A 23,313-nucleotide genomic window follows, 5' to 3' on the forward strand; every position below is an offset into this window, starting at 1 on the left:
GTCTTGACCAATGTTTGCTGAAATAAAATGCAACAGTGAACTTCCAGCACATGTTTCATTATCTTGTTGCAAAGCCTCTCAGTTGAATAAAGTTGAAATACACAGCAAAACATTTGCAAAACATGATTATTGGGATTTAAATAGAGCATAAATAGATTTATATGTGATGAGGATATTGCTGACAGATGGAGTGATGGTGGACGAGACTCAGGTGTGGAAGCGAAGAGGAGCATGGGTAATAAAGTCCAAGGGGGAAACAGAGGAAACCTTGATAACGTGTTCACGCCTAATGTTTTAAACACAAAGCTTTTAAACTGCTCCATCTGGCAGATAGTGAAGTTCATGTGTTTGTGTGTCAATTCATTCAACTGAGATCTAGAATAAAGACATTTCTGTTGCAAAATAATCCAGATTGTGAAAAAGTCCTAATTGTTTGTGGATAGTGAGTCCTGTCAATGATCTCAGACTGTTGACATGTTTATTTGACTGAACTGTAAAAGATGTATTAACTTCAGATTTATTTCTTCTTTAACTTTTCAACACAGACAAGAGTTAAATGAGAGTTTAATGTTTCTCACATGTGAAGATCAGAGGTGTGATGAGAGTTCTTAATGTCTTTGTTTCGGATGTATTGGACACTTGAATATTGAACATCAACAGCCGAGTCTAAGGCTTCTCTCTGATTGGCTGATACTTGTGCGTAAAGTGGAAAATCGTTGCATGAATCTGCTCCTGCTGATCCGGTAAATAGATTGTCCTGCAGTGTTGAACAAATAAAACAATCACATTAAGAGACATTACTGCAAAACTAAAATTGATGAATTCAATGACTACATATTGTATCAATCTGATCCGTCACTGCAGATGAATTTCCGCAGAATTGAGACTTAAGCTGCTTGTGTTGTGTTTGACAGACTTAAACAGATTTATCCAGATTTTTTTTCTAATATTTACTTTAATAAATGCAGCATGAATTGAGTGATGTGACGAGAGAAACACATTGTAATTCTGATGTGTATTTGGTGACTTGCCTGACTTTGCTCGCTTACTTCAGAGCCACCGTCTCTCCACTTCATCTTGAAGAATAAACAGACAAAACTGACAAAATATTTCTTACATGGTTTAAAAATTAAATTACAATTTAAAACATTCATTCAAGATATTATTTAATTATTTTTTATATTTAGCCACTATAGAAACAGAATGATTAATATGAAGAACAAACTTACACATCCTGCCACAATCCCAGAGATTGTGCACAGAGCAGACCCATAAGCTCCTAAAAACAATGTGTTTATGAAGATTACATCACAAATGAGGACACAAATTCATTTATTTTTTTAGTAAATAAAAATACCTGTTACAGCAGCTGATCTCTGTGATCCATTTTATTCTGAGCCACACAGTAAAACCATCCACTCTTCCATCCATTTTTTTTCTCGATTGGAGTTTTGGGTTACTCGCCACTGTTTGCATACTTCTTTGCACTTTTTGCCTGGCTGGGGGGGCTGCTTTAGAATTCAAAAGTTTTACATAATTAATATTACATATAGAAATTTATAGTATGTTTAACATTTGACCTGTGTTTCTCTCTCCTTTATCTTAAATGTATGCTTTCACTGTGAGTGCATGCGTTCGTGTCTGTGTATGCTTGTCTGTGTGTCCGTCTATGTCGATGTGTGTAAGTATGTGTGCATATTGTGTGTGTGGAGCGTTTGTATGTGGGTATGTCTGTCTTCTGTGTTTTCACCTTTTTCTTGTTTTTACAGGTATATGACATCTCATGTACATTTGCTTTGTAACAATGGAAATTGTAAAAAGCGCTACATAAATAAAGTAGAGTTAAGTTGAGTTGAGTTGAGAGAGAGACATGGCATTGTTTTTTTGGCAGGCCATGCTCTCTCTCCGGTCTTGTCTTTGACCCCGCCGCCCTCGTTTCCTCGTTTTGCTTCCCATCAGTGTTTGATTCCCTACACCTGCCCCTTGTTATCCTTTGTTAGGTGCCCTATTAAATGCCCCTGTGTTTGATGTCCTGGGCTGTTTCGTTTTACTAAGTTTGCATAGTTTACTCTGACTGCTTCAGTATCGCCATTGCCAAGTTTACCTTCTTGTGGTCCTGCATTTTGCCTTGTACTAGTTTACCTTATTAACTGTTTTCCCCCTTATGGGTAGTTTTTGTTTTACTTTTGTTTAGTAGCTCTTCTGTTCAGTTGCTATTTATCCCTTAGCGGGTCTTTATTTGTCGACAACAGTTTCGTGTTTCGCTAACGCTGCCTGAGCTTGGGTTCTGCCTCACCGATCCTGACACTGATTGGATCAAACTGTTCTGAATGAATCAGGGTTTACTCGCATTCCACACTGACATAAACATTTTAAGACAAAAAGTGTGAAGCTCTTTTGAAAGAACTCAAGACCGAATGTATAAAGTGACTGTATTAGTGGAAAGACTGAAGTTTGATCTGCACTCACCAGCAGTCATGAGCAGAAACAGCCATAGCAACCACTACATTCACACAACATACAGATATGACATGAGATGAACATGTGAACATCGCAAACACTCATTTCTCATAGGTTCTCATAGACAGAACATCATAGTTTCACAAGAATTCAGAGGTCATTCACACACATGTGTATTGAGGATGATTTTCATCTTCAGCAACAAAACATTCTAGTTCAAATCTGTTGTGTCTTACTATGCTGTGATTAGCGTCTGTTTCAATGCACAAAAAAGAAATGCACAAGATGTGAAGGTATATTTAACTGATGGGCAGGTGGTGGTTTCTACACTTGAATTTGCTTCTTAAAATAAAATGGATAATTTTGGTCTTCCTGTTTCCAAATGTTTGTGCCATTTCACCACATAAGAGGACCTCAAGAAACTAAGAAAATGTATCCTCCAGATTGCAAATCAAACATCTACAAACATCTAGCGCAAAAGCATTTAGACCAAAGCTTTTCATAAATAATTCTATTGAATTATTTTCGATTCTGAATCTCTGAGGTGTTGAGTGTTTCTGTTTCATGGGGAAACACAGTAACAATGACACTTAAGACAGTTTATTTAGACTTATACATACACAAACAAATAAAATAATATTCGTACATTTCAGAGAAACTTGAGTATCTGCCTCTTTCCACAGTAGCATATTTCTGTTTTTGTTAAACATGAAACGTCACACATCAGAAGAGCACCAGAGAAACTTTCTCTTAAACAGAACAACTTAAAAAAGCAACATGGCGTAAGTTCTAAAAGATGTTGCTTCACGATCTGTGAGGGTTGTTTTAGTGGAAATCAATTACTTTTGTGGTACATTTGGGATCTGTAATAAAGTATATCATATTTTGGCCAGTGTTTGCATTGATGCAATGATGTACTTCAAATATGATATGCTTGCAAAGCCGGACTGCAAATCGAGGATATAGCGCCACCTACCAAACCTGGTTTTCTTCAAGTAATCTACTGGATGATTGAAAAACTCAATCCAAAGCGTTATTCCCATTTGGGGTGTCAAAATAAACCTGTATTCACAATAACTGTAAGCGACTGTTTAAAAATTTGCTAAGGGAGACACAATGGTTAGAAAATCTCATTCTGGCTTCATGCACTCGTAACTGAGTTTGATTTACTGGCCCCAAAAAAGTAAAGATTAATTTGGCTGATAGAATTATATGTGTATTTAAAAATGTCAATAGATAACGCAGTAATATTGTTAGTTTTAAGATCATGCTAGATTAAGTTTTAATGAACTGCACTGTGTGATCTGCACTTTTCAGCAGCCATGAGCAGAAAATCTCAGATATTGTGAAACACGTCGCCATTACAACATCTACAGTTACGCAACACACAGTTATGACATAAGATGAACAAAAGCATCACTAAAACTCAACATTCATCAAATCACAAATCACTAAAATTTCATCATCATTTCATTTAGCGACAGATCAATAGAGGTTCACAAGAACCTGAATGTTAATGGAATTGAATCAATATAATTTTCGTACCCATCAAAACCACCATTATTGTGATCAGTGTTTGCTTTAGGAGGGATCTTGATCTTTGGCTTCGTTTAAGTTACTTATTTTTCTTTTTAAGTGGTGCTTGATGTAGTTACATTATAGTGTTTTGGAAGGCACACTTGTGCGCTAAAGCCGACATGCACAAAAGCAAGTTATTTATATGTAAGTTTAATATAATAAAATGTAATATTGTTGAGAAATAGATGACTGGTGTGAGTGCTCTGACTTGTAAATGCATAGGAACTTAGATAAAATAAACGGATCGCTTTAGACACACCTACAGATCAGCACTCATGATACAAACCTCAACAATGGTGAAAATGATCAAACTAATTCACATAACCATGTCAACTGCAATGCATTCTGTGAGTCATGAATGAGTTTTGTACTATGATGTTATCCAGCATGCATTGTAGCATGAAGTTTTCTTTTGTTGAAGAATGAATTATTGAGATTCACAAACAGATTCTTCATGTCTTCGTTTGTCTTAGTGGTTAAGCTGTTTAACAGTTTGTATATAAATTATTTCATTCCTAAATATTGTCCCAGTGTACATTCATATAAGTTCATACTTCATAAGCAGAGAACTGATATTAACAGATAAAAAAATCTCATAATGAGTACATTAATCAGAAGTGATCTTTTGGCTTAAATTGGCTCGACGATTGTAGTTTAATACAGTAACAACAGTCCAAAGACACCAAATTGAACATATAAAATAAGAGAGTAAAGAGCGCAACAAATACAAACACTGATCACAATAATGCAGATTTTTGTCGATACAAAACTGAAATTCGTGATTGGGGCTTGAGATGAATTGAGACTTCAATAAAAAGACTTGAGACTTACTTGTGACTAGAAAACAATGACTTGGTCTCACCTCTGCTAAATGACTAAATGACTAAATAATAGAAAAGTATTGATCACTTGATGTTAATTATTAGTAACAAATAAAGAAATAACATCATTCCAGTCAGACTAGAGCTCTCACTGTCAGAGCGAGAGAGAGTTTAATGTGTGTTTACTGCTATTGTATCATATTCAGAAGATCTGGACTGAAGCTCAAAAGTCGTGTAGACGCCATCAGCAGCCCTGCACTGATCCGACTGTGAAAGAAACATGAAGAATAGATCTTGTTTTCATGTGAATTTGAGTGTAATAATGTTTGTGAATGAATGTTTGACAGATTTACTCTGATTGTGTTGTAAATGTCTGCAGATGTTCTGGACGCAGGATTCAGAGCTGTGTATGTATCATCACTCGAGACAGCCGTCTATAGAGAAAGATGTTCATCATTATTCATAAACAATATTTGATTTAGAGTTCAATATGACATCAACACTGAAGGATTAATGAGATGAGGCAGAATCTACATCAGGTGGAGATGAAGATGAATGATGGTTCATCTCAGTCTGATTGATGTATTCTGCTCTACTATCAGTCCTCCTCTTTCTACAGAGAAAAAAAAACACATGTATGTGATAAACTAGATCAGAATAAATGAATGAAACAATATTTTAAAACGTTTCCGACTCACTTAATAATCAGAATGATGATTATGATGAAGAGTCCTACACATTCTGCCAGAATCGCAAAAATGATGTATAGAGAAGAACCCCGAACACCTAAAGCAAGATGTTTATGAAGACGACTTCATAAGAGAGGACATTCATTATCATTAATGTAAATATACCTTTAACAGTGAGTGATACAGCAGCTGATCTCTGAGATCCATGTTTATTCTGAGCCACACAGTAAAACCATCCACTGAGACTAGAATTAATGTTAGTGATGCTGAACGTCTGTCCAGATCCAACAGATGATGTTTGATTCTCTTTAAACCAGCTGTAGTTGTGAACAGGTGGATTTGATTCACTGCTGCAGGTCAGATTCACTGAATCACCCTCCACTATTACACCAGAAGAACTGATGGACACTGAGGTTTTCTCTGGAGGATCTAGATAGTAAAGTAGTATTTAGTATTATTTTATTCATTTCATGATTCCCAATGTAACGTTCCGAAATGGAAATGTTAGAGTAAGTTCTGCCATCGAAGACTCTCAATGTACTCAATGTTTGTCCACACATCTGGGAGTTGGCACGGTCGGGGCCTATGGCAAATAACTATACTGTTCAATATTTGTGCTTCATTTGCGATTAGTTTATAAATAAATATCGTTTCAACGTCATCATGACTCCAGAGTCTTACTGGTAGAAGTCAAAAGAGGATTTTATTTTGATAACTGCGGTCAGTAAGGTCTGTATATAATATTGTACATCTTAACATAAGTTGAACAGTTGAATGATCAAGATGAACCCAAACAAAAAATAAACAATCATCTATGGGGTTGACAGATATGGGTTTCTTAATGTCCGATACCAATATTAAGAAAGCACAAACATGACATGATTCAACATCAAAATTAAACATATTGTTAATTTAGTTAGCCATACAATATTTCTATCTCTTCCACCTTACATGATCAATTTAACTGGGGTCGTGGAACTTAAGCCTGCATTGCATCTTAGTGAGCATTTCCTGAATAAAATACACCGATGCTGATATTTGGCCAAATTTCAAATATCGGTTTATGTCTAATCAATAAGAAAGTCTAGAAATATCTACTGTATTATCATATTTTCTGTAAATTGGACCTTACTGTATCAAACAATTCTGATTCAATTAGACTGAGTTGTTCTTGTGTGGCAATAAATCAGTGTTTACTCACATTCTATATCAAGATGAACATCAGGAGAGAACAGATGTTCAGATCCTCTTCCAGCAGCACATCTATAGAATCCTGAATCATGACGACTGACTGACTGCAGATGAAACTCATTCATTGTCTGTTTAGGTAATCTCTGCCCATTTCTGTACCAGATGAATGTTGTTTCTTCAGTCAGTCTGCAGGTGGTTTTACATGTAAGAGTGACTGAATCTCCCTCTTTCACTCTCTGTTGTGTCTCCACCTGGAGGTCTGACAGCAAAACAACAACAAACTCTCTGTTTGTCTATCATCATAACACAGAATAAAATATATCACAGCATCACAACATCAACTAAATTACTGAGTTAAAATGATTCTGTGATTCAAATCTCTGGACTTACCTGTGACAATAAGCTGAGATCTAGAATATCCTGTCCGCCTTCCAATGTATCCACAGTCGTAGATGTCTTCATCAGCTTCTGTCACCTGTTTCAAACTGATGCTGTTAGAGTGACACTCACTCCTTCTGCTGTAATATGTGTCATAACACAGGTTTGTTGATTCTACACCAGGTAAATATGTTTGTTTGCTCCAGTAGGCTGTGGCCAAATAATCAGGTGGATGAGTACAGGACATTGTAACCGTTGAGCCCTTTAATGCACAATAATATGAAGGATTGTAATTCACTCCCCAATACTGCTGACCATCAACATCTGAAACAGAGAAATTAAAAAATAAAACTTTAAAAAACAATTTGTAAACAAGTCCTTGCATATTTGAAGTTCATGTCATGTTTAAAGACTCAAAGTGTGAAGTGATTTATTAGCTTGAAATTCATAAAGCGGGTCTAGTGAAGTCTAAAGGTCCAGTCAGTTGTTTTTAGCTGCATCTACCGGTGAGGTTGTGATTTTAAACCAACCAGTCCACCGCTCACACTTCCCTTTTGAAGCACTGTGGTGGCTGACACAGAACAAAGATGTTGTCGCGTTTTCGCTTCTTTGCAAAAGGAGGTAACATATTTACGAAACGCTTTGTTTAGAGCAGTTTGTTCGTTTACGGCTGTCGTAGAATCATAGAGTAGCAATGTGACGAATTCCAGGGGTGCTTCTCAATTCTTATTTGTGCGTCCTCGTTTCCTTTCCTCGCTTCCTTTCCTCGTGTCTTAGCTCTCCACCTCTTCAGGATGCGAGAGAAGGAAGCAGGGGAAAAGACGCAAGGACGGAGGAATCGAAGCAAGTGAAATGATATATCCTCGCTCTTTAGCGTCACTTCAAAGCGTCGTCAACTTATGATGACTCTACACCACTAGATTTAGCTTGAACATCGGATATATTCTTGAACATAAGATATAATTATTTAAATTGTAACCGTTTCAATATGGAAGTAAAATAGTGACAAATGTGTTTGAAGCAAAGAGACGTGCTGAATAGCACTAACTGAAAAAAAAATGCATTGTATTAACAGTTCTTGTTAAGAGTATCTGCATTTATTGATTTGATCTACTTCAGAACCGACTTACACCACCTGCTGGTGAAACGGTCAGGCAGCAGGAAGATATCATGCATTTGTAGAATCGGCGCTCTATTGCTTTTCCTGGGATTCCCGGATGTGAAACTTTGAATTTCAAGCCGAATTTGAACCCCTGAATTTGTGGAAGTGAATTTATAAATCGAAATAATAAGGACTGAAAATTATCTGTCGAACATTAAAGGTTGAATTTAAAAACAAGTTGAATTTTTTTAATGAAATTTAAAAGGTGAATTTTGATTTTTTAATTTTTAGACGGTGATACCGAGTGTGAAATGTTTCAATTTGAAATATTCACATCTTAAATGTACAGCCATATTGAATTGCAGAACCATAAAATGCACCAACTGTTAATACGATGCATTTTTTTTCAGTTAGTGCTATTCAGCACGTCTCTTTGCTTCAAACACATTTTTCACTTTTTTACTTCCATATTTCAACCTCCAAAAAATACCACATTTGTTCTTATTTTTTTACCAGTTATTATTAATGAATTTTTGTTGTTGTGATTTCACATACATTGTGTTTTGTACATGTAAACAATAATGATAATGATTATAATTAAAATAATTAAATTACTTTTCTGTGCTGAAAAGTACACTTTATACATCGAAATTAAAGGCACTGTCAAAAAAAGAACACACAGTTACAATAACTTTATGCTTAATAATCACATTTAAGTGTGTTTGAATGTTCTGCCATGGTTAGGACTTGGAGCAGATGTGAAGTGGGAGGAGAATTTATACGTGCGTCACGTTTAGGCAATAAAAAACTTCCGCATAGTGTATCCTCGCTCATGACTCCTCGGGAAGCCTCCTCCCTCCTCGATCCTCGACTCCTCCCCGTGCAATTAGAGAATTGAGATGTCCTTCAATATGGCTGAGCTCGATCGGTTCCCGGGTCATAGGATGGAGGATAGAGGAGCGAGGAGACGAGGAGGGATATTGAGAAGCACCCCAGGTTGACCCGCAGTGTATGTAGATAGAAATAGCTCATTCTAAAGCCTGGCTCAGACTATAGGATTCTCGGCCAGATTTTACCCCGGTTTCCCCTCCTTGAATCTTTGACAAAATCGGGCCCAGAACGTCGATCGGGCCCGAGATTCGGCCAGGATCATCAAGTAATGTGAGGCGTTCTCAGATCGAATCTTTCACCTCCCGATCTGCTCTGAGAGAAATCTTAGTCGCCCCCCTTAGTCGCCCCCCTGACTTTGGTACTTTCGCTACAGCCAATGAGAGACGGATCTGAAAGTTGAGGGAGATGACTGACATTTAAAAATGGCGACCGCAAAAGCTCCTGCAAGGGTACATTGTACAGCGGAGATGGAGGAACAACTTGTGGCAACAACATGATTGTATTTATAATTTATCCTCAGAAACATACTGCAACCAAATATATAAGAAAAGAGCTGCAGGGAGAAGTCGCGTCGGTTTAAATGCACCGCGTAAGATAACTGCTGACGCGTAGCTTGTAGTTTCGTTCAACAGATTGTTATTTGGCTATAGGCACACATACATGCGTTTATGTGTTTGGTTTTATCCAGTATTGTATAATCACATTGGCATTCATCTTTACTCTCTCAAAAAAAAATCTTGCGTTATTTATTAACATTAAACTTAAGCGGCTCGTCCAAAGCACAGTCATAACTTCAGCCATAGCTTTTCACCGCGGAAACGCCGAAGTACATTTAAAACGGTACAGTCACACACTCTAGACCTGTTGCATAGCTGAATTTCCTTCATCAATCGTGGAAATATACTGTTTTCATTATAGGACAGATAGATCTCGGGAAATGAACTGCGATGTCGCTTTGTTAACTTCTGTTCCCCGGTGAGATGACGTAAGAGGCGTCCTCTGGTATGATAATCTTAATATTATCCTGTATTTGGGTGTCTTAAAATGTCTTTTGATGTGCAACTATGAAATAAAAAATTCCAATCAATCGATTTTTATTTTTGCACTTGCTACCTTTAGTCTTATTTATAAACACAACTTTACCCCCAACGTTTTCTTCTCTGGACATTTCACATTCATAAATGCAAGTTTACAAAGGGCAAACCTATTTTTGAAGTGCTTGAAAATGTAGATTTTACATAAAACAATCTGGCAAGATTCTCCTTATGTGTGTGCTGCAACCAGAATTTAAAATCTGTCAGGATTTTAAAACTCCTGTAGTCTGAGCCAGGCTTAAGGTAATAAAAATATAACGATCCATTATGTACGTTTTTCATACACCTCGCAACAAATAGTTATGTATATTATATTGCATTTCTGTCAGTGGATCCTCCTTAATATTACAAATTGCTCTTTTAATTGTGATCTGCACTCACCAGCAATCATGAGCAGAAACATCAGAGATATGGTGAAACACATCGCCATAGCGTCCTCTACGATCATAAAAAATACAGTTACAACCTGAGATAAACATATGAACAGGACACATCACAAACACTCATGTAAAAAATGTCCTACCCTGCTGTGATGAGTGTCCAATGACCAAATAAGAAATAAAAAAATGACTAACCTTTCTAACTGATGGACTGTTGGTGGTTTTACCACTTGAATATGCTGCTCAAAATAAAACGAATACTTCCGTCCTCCTGTTTCTGAGCGTTTGTGCCCTTCATCTTATCCACAACGGAAGAGGAACCTAAGAAACCAAAATAATGAATCCTTCACATTTTTATCAAATTACAACAAAACTCCTGAACATTAGAGTTGATGATTCCTTTGAATAAATGATTCCTGTGAATGACTCTTGATTCTAAATCTATGCATCATGAGATTTAAGACAGAAAATGTTATACAAAACAATGCAGATATTGTGCTGAATGAAATAAAACATTTCAGATAAATTCAAGAGTATTTGCCTCTGTCCTCTATTTCTCAGTTCTTATTATGATATAAAATATAACACTTCTGAAAAACTAGGTGATGCAAGTGTTAAATGACAACATCATTATCTGTGGTGCGTTCTGTGAAGGTTTGTCTCAATAGAAATTGCGGTATTTGGCATATTTGGTAGTCATAGTGTTCTTTTTGCCCAGTGTTTGCTAAAATAAAAATGCAACAGTGCACTTCCAGCGCAGGTGTAGAGCCCATGGTCTTGTTCATGTTTGCTCATGTGTAGTTCTTCAAGGCAATAATACAACGGGCATCAACAGACAACACTCAGTGCTGCAGAAATTAAATGGCACAAGCATCCCAATGACTATTACCTTCTCTGCAAGTGTTGTCGTACCTAAAACCTCTTTCTACAGCACAAACGTAAGTAAGGGGACTAACACACAGCAACTATTCGAGGCTTTCAACTCCCTTCTCTGTCCCCCTCCATCCAACCCACTTCCTCTTTGACAGCTGACGACTTTGCAGAAATTTTCACCGGAAAAAAATTGCACCCATCAGCAAACAATTTTCTAAACCACATACCTCTGAACACGCAACCCTCACATTGGACTGCACATTCTCCTCATTCTTTGCTTTAAATGAAACTGACATTTCTTAACTTTTCTCCAGCAATCCCAACATCTGTCCCATCGTCTCAATTCCCTCCCATCTCTTACAGGCATATCAGACTCATTCACACCAGCACTCACACACATCATCAACTTCTCCCTGCTCACTGCCACCTTTCCATCCATATCCAAGAACAATACCCTACTTAAAAACCCCACTTTGAACCCTTCTCTCTCTTTCTCTCTCTCTCTTTCTCTCTCTCTCTCAGAGAGAGACAGACTAGTCTCACTTCCCCTGTTCATTGCAAAATCCCTTGAAAGGGCTCTTTTTTTCGAATGGGCATCTAACTTCCTAACTCAGCACAAACTGCTGAACGGCAATCAGTCAGGCTTCAAAAGCAACCATTCCACCCAGACAACACTGCTGTGGGTCACAGAAGCACTGTGGCTTACAAGGTAGAATGCAAATCATATGTTCAACTTCTGCTAGACTTATCTACAGCCTTTGAAACCATTATTTATCAGATCCTGCTAGCTATCCTATCATCGCTAGAATGACAGGTACCCCTCTTCTCTCCTTTAAATCCTACCGTAACAGTGCTTGGCAAGTATTACTCCTTCAAAACAGCAAGCAACCTTGGAGTAATCTTTGATGCGGGCATGCAGTGATCACATTGCAAAAGCAACACAGTCATGCCGATTTGCATTATTCAACATCAGGAACATCAGGCCCTATGAGCATGCAGCCCGCCTCCTTGTCCAGGCCTTGATATCTCTAGGCGGGACTACTGCAACGCTCTCCTTGCTGGTCTTCCTGCTAAGGCAATCAAACCACTCCAGCTGGCTCAGAACAAAGCAGCTTCCAGGAGCCTTAAAGAGCTTATGTGTCTCCCCTCTTGACTGGCTAACGATTGAAGCCCGGATCAGGTTAAGTCAGTGATGCTTGCCTACAGGACTACCACTGGCTCTGCACCGTCATACTTTCCTACCCTCCTATACTCTTACACCCCATCGAGAACCTTGAGTTCAGTGAATGAACGGCGTCTGGTAATACCTCCAGAAAAGGGTATCGCTTTCCCGCTCATTTTCATTCACTACTCCTTGCTGGAGGAACTATCTTCAAATGCACCCAGGTCAACCACATCTCTCTCATCATTCAAGAAACAACTTAAAAAACATCTTTTTCCTGAATACTTAAATGTTGGCTTCTCTACAAAAAAACACCAACCCTCTTTCTCTATCTCATTCTTTCATTAGACGTTTTTCCGGCTTCGTGAAAACTTGGTGTAAAATCTTGGTGTGAGTACTTGTTGTGTAATTGTCTCCTTATCACTGATCACTTTTTTGTTTCCTTTATCCTCTCTGTAAGTCGCTTTGGATAAAAGCATCTGCTAAATGGCTAAATGTAAATTTAACTATTGAAAGAATTTTTATTTAATTATTTAGCAATATGTAAAGGTAACACTTTACTCAAAAGGAACCGTTGTTACATTGCAACAGAAAGATAAAACCTATTTGACAATCACAGTCTTTAATCCACTAGAAACACTTGAAAAAACTTGAGCGTATGAATCACAGACCGTATGAAAGATGGACGACGCACCTCCATTCACTTCCATTGTAGCTGCGTTATCAAGCCCGATATATTACCTGATAACTCAATCGTAAATGAAGAAAAATGAACACTTGGACATCAGCGTGATGAGAACTGACTAAAATGATAGAAACCATGATCTTTGGAAAAAATATTTTAACTTTAATTGGATTTTTTGGCTTGGCCCCTGTTCCATTTGTTTATATCGAAAGGATGTGGTTTATACTGCAGCCTATTTGCTTTGGCAAAAAATTGTGCGTAAACAAGTTGTGCAAATCAGCTTCATGACTCTAAACAGAATGAAACAAAATGCTCATGTCATGTTATAAGACACAAATTGTGAAGCTCTTTTGAAAGAAATGAAGTCAGAATGTATGAAGTGAGAGGTAGGGTTAGGCAAAATAAAATTTACTTAAGGTTATAAGGTTTATTCAATTAAAAATGAATAACAAATAATCAAAACTAATAATTAAACTTTAAATATTATTCCGAGAGGGTAGAATTTACCTAAAAATGATCAGACACAAAAGGTTCTGAGATAAGATTATCTTGGTCAAAACTTTTGGAAAAAAGTCAGAAACACAGAGAGATTACATGAAAGAAGCATACAGAAAAAACACAGATATAACTCCGTAAATAAGAATAACAACAAATGAATTCCTTCCCTTCTAACACTGTGACCTAACCAGATGATGCGATAAGCCACGACATTTAAAAAAGCGATTTCGCCGAAGCGGTAAGTAATGTAACATCATGGAAAACATATACCCAGCTAACAAAAGTTTGTTATAAGAACGTTCCTTAGAGGTGTTGCTTGCTTTTGAAAACATTTTAAAAACATTCAGTGTCCAGATTTTTTATGTTTTAGGTTCGTTCTCAGCTAACAAAAGTCATCATCATGGTGATCAGTGTTTTCTCGAGTTGGCCTCTTGATCCTTGAATTTGTAGATTTTTTTAGCATGCTGTATCTGTGTGCTTTTAACGTACATTTTTTATGGCAGTGCAATGCAAATTTTATTTTGTCACTAGTTGCATTTATTCAATTATATTGTGTAATAAAATTGATTAAAATCTACTCATTTCTAATAAATTGTTTTTAATAAAAAAAAAATGCTTGTAATCTGTTGCCATACTTTTATTGAGTAGATATAGAATAGGGTATGACTTTTTACAGTGTACAGTCATGATTTTACGGAGTTTATGAAGGTAAAATCTTTATGTTTAGGGAGTTAAAATGGTTTCTTTATTTTATAAATGTTCACTCCAGCTTTCTTGATTTAGTCTTAAAGTATCAAATTTGTCTTACCGTGCTGTGAGTGTCTGTGTCAATACAAAACAACCTTTTTGACTGATGGACTGTTGGTGGTTTTCAGCAATAATATGCTGCTTAAAATAAAACAGTTTTTTTTTGTCTTCCTGTTTCTGAGTGTGTGGTGTGACCTTCATCAAACCCAGAACATGAAAGGGAACTTAAGAAACAAAACAATTCCTTCACATTTAAAATCAAATAACAATAATCTAACAAAAAATCTTGAGCAGAAGAGTTTTTAATAAAAGATGGTATTGAGTCTAGATTCTTAATTTCGGAGGTATGGGATGTTTTTTGGGAAAATATAAGAAAAAATTAGATCGAAGACAGCAAATATTATACAAAACAACGAATGCAACATTAAAATGTATGAGTATGTGCCATTTTACAATATTATTCGGTTCTTATTATGATAATAAACATCACACTTCCAAAAAACACCACAGATACTTTATGAAACTAAATACCCTCAAGCGCTGAATGATGATGTCATTTTCTGTGGTGCGATCTGTGAGGGTCTGTCAATGTGGAAATTGCCTTCTTTGGTACTCTATTTGGTAGCAATAATGTTCATCTTGCCCAATGATTGCGGAAATAAAACGCAACAGTGCACTTTCAATCCAGGTCTATGGGACCTTCCCAGATAGCACAGGTACGTCTGTAACATGTCTGCTATATATCAGGAGGAATATCTGATAAACATGTTACAAAGGGCAGTTTACAGACATTCTTCATTATGAATATCTTACAGACGACTTCTACATGTCTGTTTGACATCTGACAGGAGATGTCTTAGATGAGCCAACCTCATCAAGCTAGTTCATCCACCTGATGGCGGTTTTAAGATTTTTTTAGACTCAAGATGAGTTCACGTGCAAAATGTTTGAGGGCAAAGCGTCTCATTTGACGAATATTGAAATACACAGTAAAGCATTCGCTTAACATGATTATGGTCATTTTGCTTGACTTTGTCAACAGATTTGCAATAAAAAATAAAGCCTCTCTGGAATATTAGGATTTTATTTAGCATTAAGAGGTTCCTCTGTACCTAAAAGAAAACTACTGTACATTTGCATTGCATAAAAAAACTCTTTGACAATTACAGCGAGAGATCCAAAGGAATCCAGATTGTAGAACAGTTCTGTTCTGCTTCTCTGTTGAGTCCTGTCAGACTGTTCACATGTTCATCATTTGAGTAAACTGTAGATTACATCGGCCGATCTGGAGACAAAAATGATCAAGAACATATTAACTTGACATTACAGATCGATTTCCACTAGGGCTGTCAAACGATTAATCGTGATGAATCGCACCCAGAATAAAAGTTTGTGTTTACATTTTATAGGCTATGTTATTTATTAAATGTATAAAATGAAACAGCAGCCAACAGGGGACCGTTTTATCATGTTAATTATTAGCAAATTATGAATAAATCAATCTAAATATTTCCTAAATACAAAATTAATATGCACAGTACCCAAAAATATATTATATAAACACAAACTTTTATTGTGGATGTGATTAATGCCGATTTGTTTTTTGACAAACCCTTCTCCAACAAACACAAGAGCTGTGAATAAGAGTTCAATGTGTTTCACCTGTGAGGATCAGAGGTCTGATGGGAAATCTTCTGTTTCTTCATATTCATCCTCTCATTCTTTCTGATGTATTGGACACTGGTATATTGAACATCATCAGCATCTGCAGACACTGAAACCTCTCTCTGATTGGCCATTGATAGTGAATAAAGTGGAACATCATTGGCTAAAGATGCTCCTGCTGATCCAGTAAAGTGATTGTCCTGAAGGGTTGAACAAATAAAATAATCACATTAAATAAAGTAAATAAGGGAAGTTATGATTGATTAATTACTTTGGATCCAAGAACTGGATTACGTTGCGCAGCTTGTGTTGTGATTTAGCAAAGAAACTTTTACACACACTTTAACTCTGGAGTGTGTTTGCTGACTTGCCTTATATTGCCTGTTAACCTTGAATCTGCCGTCTTTCCTCTTCGTCCTGAAGAAATTAAAAAAAAAAACATTTAAAAAAATTCCCGTTTGTATCATTGTTTTTATTATTCACTTACCATTTAAATAAAAAGATTGAGATGATGATGATGATGAAGAACAATCCTCCACATACTGCCATAATCCCAGAAAATGTGTGCAGAGCAGAACCTTAAAACAAGATTTTTATGAAGATTTGTGTGTAAGATATTACACACATTCATTATTTTGTAATTACCTTTAACAGTGAGTGATACAGCAGCTGATCTCTGAGATCCATGTTTATTCTGAGCCACACAGTAAAACCATCCACTGAGACTAGAATTAATGTTAGTGATGCTGAACGTCTGTCCAGATCCAACAGATGATGTTTGATTCTCTTTAAACCAGTTGTAGATGTGAACAGGTGGATTTGATTCACTGCTGCAGGTCAGATTCACTGAATCACCCTCCACTATTACACCAGAAGAACTGATGGACACCGAGACATTTCTTGGCGCATCTACAACAGATAGATTTTCATTATCATTTCCATAAACATTAAAATACACAATATCAATGTACTTCCACCATCAAACACAAGGGGGAGCTACTGTCGCTTACACATCACATTCATCATCACAGCTTCTGAATATTTCTCTCCATGTGTATTTATGGCCTTGCACTTGTATTCTCCACTGTGATCTGGTCTGACACTTGTGATGCTGTAGATGTTTCCAGATTTTACCATGTTCTTCCCCTTAAACCAGCTGTAGGTGTGAACAGGTGGATTTGATTCACTGCTGCAGGTCAGATTCACTGAATCACCCTCCACTATTACACCAGATGGACTGATGGACACTGAGATTTTAGGTGGATCTAGATGTAAAAGTATTATTTACAGTTTTTTGATTAATCTCACTTTAACACGTTCAAAAAAAAAAAATGGGATAATAGCACATTAACATTTACATCTGAAGTGTTGCAAAGTTAAGAGGTAAAACCCAAAGAAAACACAATATTTTACATTACATTGATATGTAACACGGCTCGTTTGAATGCTTGATTATGATTGGACAGTCGCAAGATTGCAAGGGTTGTTATTTTCAAATAACAACCGCTCAAAACTAATAAGACCCTGTAACCCGTATTCTGCTAATCATTTTGAGAGGGGCAGTTTAATATTACACAAAAATGAATTATAAATATGTCCTTTAATAACATATATGACATTATATTTACAAATGATTAAACCAATTTGCCTCTTCGTGACATTTGAACGTCGTTTATTACTATAAAACATTCTTCCTAATTCTGTCCGTTCAACCACATCTCTCACAACATTTAAAAAGCTACTTAAAACCCAACTCTTCTGTGAATACTTGACAAACAAATGAAAAAAAAAAAACACTAACACTTTCTCTCAACAGGTAGTGGTCTAGCTTTTGTTGAAACCAGTAAATTTGTTTGGCACCTAATGTATTATGGCTCCTGTATGAACTATCGCTTATTGCTCCTTAACTCTTTGTAAGTCGCTTTGGATAAAAGCATCTGCTAAATGTCTAAATGTAAATGTAAATGTAAATTGATGTAAATTGATGTAACCTTTCATGTGGCAAGTAGCCGTGTAATAAGCGGGATAATGTACAAGCAGCCGGCTGTTATCCTGAAATAAGCCCCTTCATTGAGATACAAGACCCACCCCTTCAAGTCGGTTCCTGATCACACTGTCGAGACTTATTTCTGCGATAACAACCAGCTGCCTGTACATTATCCCTTACATAATGTCAAACACATAAATATTTATTAATGTTTGTCCATGTATGTTATTGAATCTGTGTTTACTCACATTCTACATTGAGATGAACACCAGGAGAGGACAGATGTTCAGATCCTCTTATAGCACATCTATAGACTCCTGAATCATTACGACTGACTGACTGAAGATGAAACTCATTCACTGTGTGTTCAGTTAATGTCTGTGTGTTTCTGTACCAGATGGATGTTGTTTCTTCAGTCAGTCTGCAGGTGGTTTTACATGTAAAAGTGACTGAATCTCCCTCTTTCACTCTCTGTTGTGTCTCCACCTGGAGGTCTGACAGCAAAACAACAACAAACTCTCTGTTTGATCATCATCATAATACAGAATAAAATATATCAATATCATCACAACATCAACTCTATGAATTTATATCAGATCAGAGTTACACAATATAATGTCTCATGTCCTCTGTGTGTTAATATGATTCTGTAGATCTACCTGTGACATTAAGCTGAACTCCAGGAACTTCTGTCCATTTTCCATCTGGTCTGTCTGTTATAAATCTGCAGTAGTAGACGTGTTTATCAGCTTCTGTCACATTTGTCAAAGTGATGTTGTAAGAGTCTTTATTTTCACTGTGACACTGAACTCTTCCGTACAAACACATGTCATCTGGTTCTTCAGTAGTCACAACAGCTTTGGTCCAGACGGTTTTATTGACCACATGGTCAGAAGGATATTTTATATAACAGGACATTCTCACTGTTGAGCCTCTTAATGCACAAACATATGAAGGATTGTAATTCACTCCCCAATCCTGCTGACCATCAACAGCTGAAACACACAAATGAGGAAACTATTGAAGATGACACACAAAACACGTAAAAACAAGTCCAGGCAAATCACCGTTTATGTTTCTTTCTAAACATCAGTCGGACAGTTTATGTTATAAGACACAAAGTGTGAAGCTCTTTTAAAAGAAATGTGAGAATATATATACGGTGAGTGTATAAGTGTGAAGACTGAATGTATGAAGTGAGTGTATAAGTGTGAAGACTGAATGTATGAAGTGAGTGTATAAGTGTGAAGACTGAAGTGTGATCTGTACTTACCAGCAGTCATGAGCAGAAACATCAGAGATATTGTGAAACACGCCGCCATAACAAGCTCTACAATCACACAATATACAGATATGACATGAAAAGAACATGTGAACATCACAAACACTCATTTCTGCATCATTTCGTTAGTGACAAAACATAAGAGTTTCACAAGAATTCACTGCTCATTCACACACTGATGTGTTTTGAGGATGATTTTCATCTTCAGCAACAAAACATTCATAGAGTTCTAGTTCAAATCTGTTGTGTCTTACCGTGATGTGATGAGCGTCTGTGTCAATGCACAAATAAGAAATGAACAAGATGTGAAGGTATATTTAACTGATGGGCAGTTGGTGGTTTTCACACTTGAATGTGCTTCTTAAAATAAAATGAATGTTTTAGTCTTCCTGTTTCTGTGAATGTGTGTCCTTCAAAAAGATGAGAGGAACTGAAGAAATAAAGTTATGGAAATGTTTTCAGATTTACAACGACAAACATCAACAGCAGCAGATTTCACATATTAAAGTTTTATATGAGAAAAGGTCACAGAATAATGAGAAGATCAGGACTAGCATCTCATGATGTGATAGTTTTTAGATATTAATGTCACTTCCTCATCCTGACACACATTGTGTTGAGAGAGCTGTGACGTCTGAGGCTGACATAAGTACTGGACCATAAAGGACGTGAGCGCATGTGATCACATTAAAAGATGAGAGAAGTGTGTTAGCAAGATCATCTTCAAATGCACCATTGTGACAGGTTAACATGTGAAATAAAGAGCTGTACTGAATGGCAAAAACCTGCATTGATCTTTTAGGAGAATCTCAGTCTGGTGTTTTTAAGATTTGTGTTAGTGTGTAGATCTCTAAAACATTCAACAGCCCTCTAGTGGATAAAACATATCACAACATCCATTCTCCACTCGACACAGACAACATGAGCAGTGAAATGAGTTCTTATTGTAATGAACTAACACTGAACTATTTGATCCATCAAAACCACACATGCTTCCATAGAGAAAAGACTTTATTAACATTCAAGGAATGTGATAAATGAACAATGTTATTGACGTACAGTAGTAAGATCCATTTAATATACAAATGTTTATTTTGTATCAATTTGGATGTGATATGAGTTTACTGCTAGTTCTCATATTCAGAAGATCTGGACTGAAGCTCAAGGGTCATGTAGAAGCCATCAGCAGCCCTGCAATGATCCAACTGTGAAAGAAACATGAAGAATAGATCTTGTTTTCATGTGAATTTGAGTGTAATAATGTTTGTGAATGAATGTTTGACAGATTTACTCTGACTGTATTGTAAATGTCTGCAGATGTTCTGGACGCAGGATTCAGAGCTGTGTATGTATCATCACTCGAGACAGCCGTCAATGTGACATCAGCACAGGATTCATGAGATGAAGAAGAATCTACAGCAGGTGAAGATGAAGATGTGTGTTCGCTAACCTGATGCTGATTCATGTCTTGTTCTCTATTATCAGTCCTCCTGTTCCTAGAGGGGAAAAAGAGAAAAAGAAAATACACACATGTGATAAACATAAAGTCAATGAATGAAACAAGGTTTAAAAAGTAAAACATACTTAATAAAAAGACCCATAAAGAAGACAATAGACAGTCCTCCACATCCTGACACAAATCCAGAAACTGAGTGAACTCCTAAAACAAAATTTTAAGAAGATCACATCATAACAGATTGCACACTCACAAAAAAAAGAAAAACGCTTCTAAGGGCTCTCGTGAACGCACACTATAGACTGAAATGACATAGAAGAATACATCGCTTATACTCGTAATTCTGGTTTGTTTTTTGCACATAAAGTATTCTTGTCGCTTCAAAAAAATTAATTGAGCCAGTATGAGCGGATGGACCAATAAAACAATGTCTTTAGTACTATTCTGGACCTTGACAACAACCATAACCATAATGTCTATGAGAAGGCCAGGGGTCTTTAAACATGTTGAACTTCATTTGGGTAAAAAAATAACACAATTTTGATTTTGAGATTAACTTTTCTATTAATATGATTACAGTTTACCTTTAACAGTGAGTGATACAGCAGCTGATCTCTGAGATCCATGTTTATTCTGAGCCACACAGTAAAACCATCCACTGAGACTAGAATTAATGTTAGTGATGCTGAACGTCTGTCCAGATCCAACAGATGATGTTTGATTCTCTTTAAACCAGCTGTAGATGTGAACAGGTGGATATGATTCACTGCTGCAGGTCAGATTCACTGAATCACCCTCCACTATTACACCAGAAGAATTGATGGACACTGAGATTTTCTCAGGAGGATCTACATGTAAAAGAATTATTCAGTATCATTTGATTCATCACATGTTTTTTCTATTTTTATTAATAGTAACAACTGAACTGTATGCATCCCTAGAAATGAAAATATATTTTTGAGATCAGAATGTGATGCTCTAATAAACAACTTGTATAGCAATTGTATCAATTAATTCTGGTTTGAATTTGGCCTAATGAATCAGTGTTTACTCACATTCAACATTGAGATGAACACCAGGAGAGGACAGATGTTCAGATCCTCTTATAGCACATCTAAAGACTCCTGAATCATGACGACTGACTGACTGCAGATGAAACTCATTCACTGTGTGTTCAGTTAATGTCTGTGTGTTTCTGTACCAGATGAATGTTGTTTCTTCAGTCAGTCTGCAGGTGGTTTTACATGTAAGAGTGACTGAATCTCCCTCTTTCACTCTCTGTTGTGTCTCCACCTGGAGGTCTGACAGCAAAATAACAACAAACTCTCTGTTTGATCATCATCATAATACAGAATAAAATATATCAATATCATCACAACATCAACTTTATGAATTTATATCAGATCGGAGTTACACAATATAATGTCTCATGTTCTCTGTGTGTTAATATGATTCTGTAGATCTACCTGTGACATTAAGCTGAACTCCAGGAACTTCTGTCCATTTTCCATCTGGTCTGTCTGTTATAAATCTGCAGTAGTAGACGTGTTTATCAGCTTCTGTCACATTTGTCAAAGTGATGCTGTAATTGTCTTTATTTTCACTGTGACACTGAACTCTTCCGTTTTCTGAGGAAAAACACATGTCATCTGGTTCTTCAGTAGTCACAGCAGTTTTGGTCCAGACGGTTTTATTGACCACATGGTCATGAGGATATTTTATATAACAGGACATTCTCACTGTTGAGCCTCTTAATGCACAAACATATGAAGGATTGTATTTCACTTCCCAATCCTGCTGACCACCAACATCTGAAACACAGATATGAGGAAACTAAATTGTCATAATGTATAACATGAAACAATGTGTAAGAAACTTAATTCGAACCATCGTAGTTCATGTCATGTTTACAAAGTTTGTAGCTTCTTAAAAAATAATTGATGTCAGAATGTATAAAGTGATTGTATAAGTGTGAAGACTGAAGTGTGATCTGTACTTACCAGCAGTCATGAGCAGAATTATCATAGATATTGTGAAACACATGGCCGTAGCAACCTATATAATCATACAACACAGTTACATTTTCATCTTGAGTCTGAAGAGCCTCAACTACAGTAAAGAAACAACATTTACTGAGTAAAGTTCTATTTAAAAGATTAATTTACAGCTCTGTAGATTGGTAGACAGTGTAAAAAATTGTCTTACCGTGCTGTGATGAGTGTGTCAATGAATGAACAAGATGTACGTGAACTGATAGACTGTAGGTAGTTTCCACAATGCTTCTTAAAATAAATTCTTCCTCATTCTAAATATTGATCTCTTCATCAACAACATCAGAGGAACTTAAAAATGATGATGATAATTCATGTTTACA

At 36.5% G+C, this 23,313-nt stretch overlaps 1 protein-coding gene across 1 annotated transcript; it reads right to left on the reverse strand.

The window, feature by feature from the left end:
* Positions 1–3,146: 3,146 nt before the first annotated feature.
* Positions 3,147–22,949, reverse strand: LOC130436157 (sialoadhesin-like). Its single transcript, XM_056766994.1, has 16 exons — positions 22,940–22,949; positions 22,406–22,567; positions 21,995–22,240; positions 21,524–21,787; positions 21,068–21,143; positions 20,843–20,979; positions 19,475–19,531; positions 18,861–19,196; positions 18,450–18,695; positions 17,225–17,479; positions 16,860–17,123; positions 5,714–5,977; positions 5,558–5,645; positions 5,394–5,472; positions 5,213–5,293; positions 3,147–5,126 (listed from the first exon to the last, which is right to left on the reverse strand). The coding sequence occupies exons 1-16, from the start codon at positions 22,947–22,949 to the stop codon at positions 5,031–5,033; spliced, it is 2,661 nt and encodes an 886-aa protein (XP_056622972.1). The 3' UTR covers positions 3,147–5,030.
* Between the last annotated feature and the right edge of the window lie 364 nt (positions 22,950–23,313).

The sequence above is a fragment of the Triplophysa dalaica genome, chromosome 2 (genome assembly GCF_015846415.1).
Source record: "Triplophysa dalaica isolate WHDGS20190420 chromosome 2, ASM1584641v1, whole genome shotgun sequence".
Lineage (NCBI taxonomy): Eukaryota > Metazoa > Chordata > Actinopteri > Cypriniformes > Nemacheilidae > Triplophysa > Triplophysa dalaica.